This window comes from Narcine bancroftii, chromosome 3 (assembly GCF_036971445.1).
Source record: "Narcine bancroftii isolate sNarBan1 chromosome 3, sNarBan1.hap1, whole genome shotgun sequence".
Taxonomy (NCBI): Eukaryota; Metazoa; Chordata; class Chondrichthyes; order Torpediniformes; family Narcinidae; genus Narcine; species Narcine bancroftii.
The window spans coordinates 81,181,202-81,187,201 of record NC_091471.1 but is presented as its reverse complement, the minus strand read 5'-3'; the positions used below and the strand labels follow the sequence as shown (position 1 = coordinate 81,187,201).

The following is a 6,000-nucleotide window of genomic DNA, read 5'->3' as shown; positions in this document are numbered from 1 at the left end:
CGTGGGCCAAATTTGGCCCACGGGCCAGAGTTTGACATGTGTGCTCTAATAATTTGATAAACTTGGTGGCCAACAGATGACAAGTGTAGATTGTACTTATCTACGTCATCTGTGATCTTGTTGCACCTTATTGTAGGCCTTTAGACAATACTAATATCCAGAACTGCTGGAAGATCAGCAACTTGGTGAAAGAAGCACTTTAGTCTGCCTGAAACCTGCTGGTCTTTCAGCACATGGAAATATCGGTGAGGAATGCTCCCAACTGGTACCTTCCAGGCTGTAGGAGTACTTGTGGAGGTGGGTCTGACAGTGAGCGCTGGCCGTGACCATATTGGGAAGGTGATGGCACCTCGCTTGGGGGTGGGGGGAAATCCCCATGGATGTCCTCAGTGCCGACCCTGGCATGAAGTAAACCACAAGATGCCACAGCCATGGTTTGTGTGGCCAGGGGTTAGTGTGACTGCGGCCCACCAGAAGTAAGCCTCATCCCTCCCCTTCCACCCACCCCACCCCGAGAGTATCTGATGCTGATCCTGCATCCCTTTTGGTAAGTTTGAAATGGCCACCCCGTGGTAATGGCGTAAATATAAATGAACGTACATAGATTCAAAACTAAGGGTGGAGTGAATTTTCCTTTTGTAAATAATGCATTGTAAACAAAGTCTATTTTTGGTTATAAAGATTACTATAAGGTCAACTGCTCCTTGCTTAAGTATTTTTGCATGAAAGATCTTGGAAGAGCTGTTTGATTATGGATTTTTGAGGGTACAAATTCAGATATTTTTGTGTTCAGTTCTTTCAGAAGCTCCTCACTGACTCGATGCGACCGATCTCTAGCGCAGATGTTACTTCTTGGCAGCCAAAGGGTTGGGCGGGCGGCTCTGACGTCAACGAGATTGGCGGAGCTCTGGCCACTGGGCCCGACGCGTACGCGAGACATCCGGAGCCCTGCCACCGTGACGGGCACCGAGGCCAAACGGGCAGCACTGCCGTCGGGCTGCGGCCAGCGCGCGCCGGCCCCGAGGAGCACCGGGCGGCTGCGCGAAAGAGCGCGTGGCTGTTCTGTCGCGGTCCGTGGTTGGAGGAAAGAATCGTCTCGGCACGCGGGGCTCCAGGTTCCTCCTCCCACTGTGAAACAGAGCCGACGTCAGCCATTAACCTTCAACCTCGCTCTCCCCTGGTCCGCACGGCAGCGAGCTGCCCCTTTTAAACGCGCGCCCCCCGCCTTCCCTCCCAAACGCGCACCGTCCCGCGGACCAGACCAAGTCCAGAAGATTAGTTGCCGAGGGAGCTGCCATCATCGGTTCAGCGCGCCAGGAGAGCGAGATGTTTGACAGACATAGAGTCCCCTTTGTCTGTTTGGATGTATTTTGCGTCTTGTTGGGTAAGTGGATTTATTAAATCTATATATTGGCTGCCTTGTATCACTTGATATTTTTGTATATTAGGCACGTCAAATACTGTATTTTCATTGGGAATGAATGTGTGCTACGTTGTTGTTTTCCTTGATCCCTCGGTTACTTGTGAGCTGTATCGGTCCTGGGGCTGGATGCGATCTGCGCGGACCCTGAGCGGTTCGCACGGTTTTATTCGGAAAGATGAATGATAACGGCTCTTCGAATCTCCGTCACCAGGGACCGGTCTCGTTTATTGGGATCCATTCAGCCCCTGCACAGTCACTCGGCTAACAGGGAATTAGCGACCTTTCTGCTTCTGTTTCTCGGCCAGAGGCAGAGCTGACGATCATCTCGAATCTTGCTGCTCTCAACTCGCTCACATCTATTTAATCCACTCAAATCAGCTGAACGAGTTATTCTCCCCCCCCCCATTAAATTTTAAAACACATTAATGAGCTGCTCTTGGCGCCCAGAGTAAAACTTAATGGAGATCATTTCCTAAGAATTAGAATCGCTTTTAAATGAAGGTAAAGAGAGACTATCTGCAGGTGTTGGTTGTCCAGTGATGGGGAAACTCAGCAAGTCACAGAGCATCCCTAGGCTGAGGTTTTTGCGGACAAAGCGAAGATAGCCGATGCTCTCGATTAGCCTTTCTCTGCATCAGGGAGATAAGATGCAGACTGGGGAAATCGCTTCATGGAGCACCTCACCTCTGTTCCCTGCAACGGCAAGGACCCCCCAGAGCCAATCTCTTCAATTCCACACCCCTTTGGCACACTGGCATGTCTGTCCATGCCATCATGTACGGTCAAGTTGAGGCCATCTGCAAATTGGAGGAAGAACACCTTGTATTCCCTCTTGTGGAGTTGCCAACCACACAACATCAATGCTGATTTCTAATTTCTGTGAACCACTTTCCCCAGGTCTCTCTCTCCTTCACCCCGCTGTCGTCTTCCATTTCCCCATCCCCTATCTTAGCTCTTTGCCCTCTCCCCATCACCTACCTCAGTTTCTTTCTCATGTACCCTCCCACCAGAATCTACCTCTTGCGTGTTAGCCTGTATTCCTTCCCCTTTCACTTTCTCCCACTCCCATCTTTTTAATTCAGGGATCTTTCTGATTTTCAGCACTCGTGAAAGAGGCCTCCGGCCCAAAATATCAACCGTCTCTTACTTTCTTTGGATACTGAGTGACCTGCTGAGTTTCTCCAGCACTTTTGTGTGCTGTTTTTAAATTAGACATGAACTTAATAACCTTTACACCTGGATTGAACTCTCAAGAGCAGAAGAGTATAAACATAGTCACTGGTTCAGAACTTATCTCTTCTCTTCCACTGCTTGCATTAAGTCAAGTTGAGCTTCATAAATAGCATAATTTTCTGTTATGTTTAACAAGACCTAATAAACTTGGTTATTACCAATACTCATTATGTTACTATCTGAACTTGAAAGGTTACCCAGCAATATGCATTATGTTAGCATCTGCTCAAGATCAGAGCAATGGACATGATGACAACAGTTTCTATTCAAATGCTTAGCTTAGAAAGAACTGGTATAAAGAGGAGTGATTGGTTTAGATAAGATCATTAGTTGTCAGACTCCCAAATTAGAACATGAAAATTAAACAAATAATGCTTGTTTAAATCTGGACCTTTTTGACATTGTTAGAAATCATACCAGAAAACCTGGTTTGACTTTCTGGTGCAATATGTCTTTCCAACAGAAATTCATAGTGGAGATTATAAAATGATTGTAAAATATATTGGACTGTTGTTATAGGACATGACATAACCCCTAATTCCCATTTTATATCCGCAGCTTCTCAGTTCAGAAGCAGATCAATTGATAGCAGGCACTTGGCCGAGTATCAAAAAAAGCAAATGGAAGGTGCTGACTTTCTGGTATCTGTTTTTTTTCAGCAGAGTTGTTGCAGTTATTGGCATTGGCCTTGGTTACTTCATTGCAGCAGGGATCTCTCTGGTCCTGATAAATGTTTCATTGCTTTAAATTTTCTTTTTAAAAAAAAAAGTGAAACACCAAATGTGCGTTTTACATCAGGTTCATTGTGATCAGTCCTCCATCTGACAAACTGTTTCACCAGCGTGATAATATTGCTCTTCTTGAAGCCATCAATACTTGTGTTCTCGCAGGAGAGAAGCTGGTGCTACAGAGGCTTTGTGACCACTTTTCTTCAAGGTCTACAGCAAGCATTGTTCATTTCCATTTAATCTGAAATCCACCATTTTTTCCATTCCTGCATGACTTTATAAAGCATCCTTTTCTGACAAGTAAATTTGACTCCATTCAAAATATTTGTCTATCCTTCTAATTAGAATAATTAATTTGGTTCAAAATTTCCATTGATGCAAGAACTGTTGTTCTCCAAACAACCTTGACAATGTTCACTTAACTTTGCTGTTGAGTGTTATATCATGTTGTCATTGATAGTGTACCTCGCAGTATATCGTGTTTCACTCTACCTATCCAGCCCATTGTAGATTTTACTGGTTGATATACAGCATTTAGAAAAATATCCTTGATGTCTCTTTTTCCTGGCTATTCGATTAGTGTCTGTATAGAAGATGCCCTGTTGCACTAACTGTTTTTTGTTACAATTACAGTATTTTAGCTTTTAGCCTGGCATTTACAGTATGTCTTCCATTGTGTATATTTAACCAGGTCCGTCAATGACAAAAAGTTCACCACATAGCTTTTATTGTGAAGGTCGTTCAGTAGTGGAAGGGTTTTTTTAATGATCAATGTGATATTTTTGGTGGGACTGTGGCAAGATTCTAATAGTGTAATTTTGTTTGTATGTTATCTCTTCCTTTCCACACATCCTGCAATCAACAGCTTTATATCTCTCAGTTAGCCACACAACCAGTTTTGTATCATCAACGATTTTGTTATCAAATTCCCTGTATTTGTCTAAATATTTGTGGGGGAAAAAAAACATGGGACCTTGTTAAAGGATTTGCTGTTTTCTGATCAAATGCATTATCCCCCTCAACTCTCCTGGTTTCTTCAATAAATTTGTTGATTTGACTTGAGACATTTCCTTAACTGGGTGATATTAATTATTCTGTGCATTTCTAAATAATAATATTGTCCTTCCATAACTTTCTCACCCTTGGGATTTGGTTGATTGGTCTGTAATTTTTTGGTCTCTTCCAGTGGTTCCCTAACTTTAAAATGACCTTTTAAACACTTTGAACAGAATATTGTGGAAGTCTGCTGTGACGTCAAAGGATGCACAGCATGTGTTTGATGATACTTGTCCAAAATTCCAGCATGCAGCAGAACAAAATGCAAGCCACAGATATTGAAAGAGGAGAACTGTTTGTGATGGTGACAGGGTTCAATGAGTGCTGCCATGTGGCTGGAGATGTTCATCTTCCATGAGTAGGTGTTTTAATTTTTGTCCTTTTCGATATGGCTTCCTCATCATTACCCTCGTCCCATGCAATTAATTTTTAAATATAGTTTCAGTGTAACTGAATCAAGAAGAAAACATGATAACTATGAATCTTAAACACGACTTGCAAATATGGGAAATATTCAGAACTTTAGACAGATTGGTAGGGAGAAAAAAAGATAATGCTTCAAGACATTGACCTTTCAAATACTGCTTGATCTAGCTGTTCACAGCAACCCAGAGATCTTCTGATTTTCCTGGTATCAAAACACTCACTCAACTCAGCTGTATGGGAATTTTCTCCAAATTAGATTTTAATTCTCATTACCTGCAAATTACATGTCACCGATTATATATGAGCACAGTACAATAGAGAGAAACTTTAAGACATTTGTTTTTCTTACTGCTTATAAAATGGAAATTCTTAAGATTCTCTAACTAAAGAGAAACACTTCAGGATATTTGTTTTTCTTACTGTGTATAAAATGGAAATTCCTAAGACAATAATAAAAGCCATGTTCTTACAACACTACTGAAAGAATGAGCAATGTAGTATGCCACTTTGAAATTTTGGTAAACAGGATCAGGGCAAGATCTTTTCATTTCTTGAACTAGTGTTAAATAGATCATTCAGCCTCCATGTAACCAGATTCAAAATCAAGAATAACCTGCAGAAATCCATTTCAAATATCTGCTGTTTTGTAAGTAGCACAGTTTTCCGGTCTAACTCTTGAAGGAAAAAAAGAAATCATTCACAAGTCAGGCAGCATCGTGGAAAAAGAAACTGTTAATGCGTCCAGGTATTGTCATTATAAATTACTCTGCATAGCTAAGCTACATGACCCATCTGGTTAGATGCAATAGAAATTTTAAGGGGAGCAATAATGAGTTGATATTCTTACTGGCAGGATGCATTCTGCAATCAAATCCTGATGGAATCCCTATGCCATCAGTGCTCTGTGATTAGGTGGTATGTGAGTGGAAAGAAGGTGGTTAGAAAAACATTGTTTTAATCATACCTTTTCTTCTTCTTTGGCTTCACTTCGCGGATGAAGATTTATGGAGGGGGTAAAAGTCCACGTCAGCTGCAGGCTCGTTTGTGGCTGACAAGTCCGATGCGGGACAGGCAGACACGGTTGCAGCGGCTGCAGGGGAAAATTGGTTGGTTGGGGTTGGGTGTTGGGTTTTT

General features: G+C 42.4%; 1 protein-coding gene across 8 annotated transcripts in view; it reads left to right on the top strand.

Annotated features, from left to right (window-relative positions):
- The first annotated feature begins 891 nt into the window (after positions 1-891).
- The window catches only part of plpp1a (phospholipid phosphatase 1a), a 126,974-nt gene continuing 121,865 nt past the window's right edge, over positions 892-6,000 (top strand). Inside the window, exons 1-2 of one of the 8 annotated variants that reach the window (XM_069924372.1) lie at positions 892-1,384; positions 3,215-3,283. In XM_069924372.1, the coding sequence (XP_069780473.1) occupies positions 1,327-1,384; positions 3,215-3,283 (127 nt within the window). In that variant the 5' untranslated portion in view covers positions 892-1,326. The remainder of the gene's footprint in view (positions 1,385-3,214; positions 3,284-6,000) is intronic. The other 7 variants (XM_069924370.1, XR_011353491.1, XM_069924365.1 and 4 more) reach the window with 7 other exon arrangements.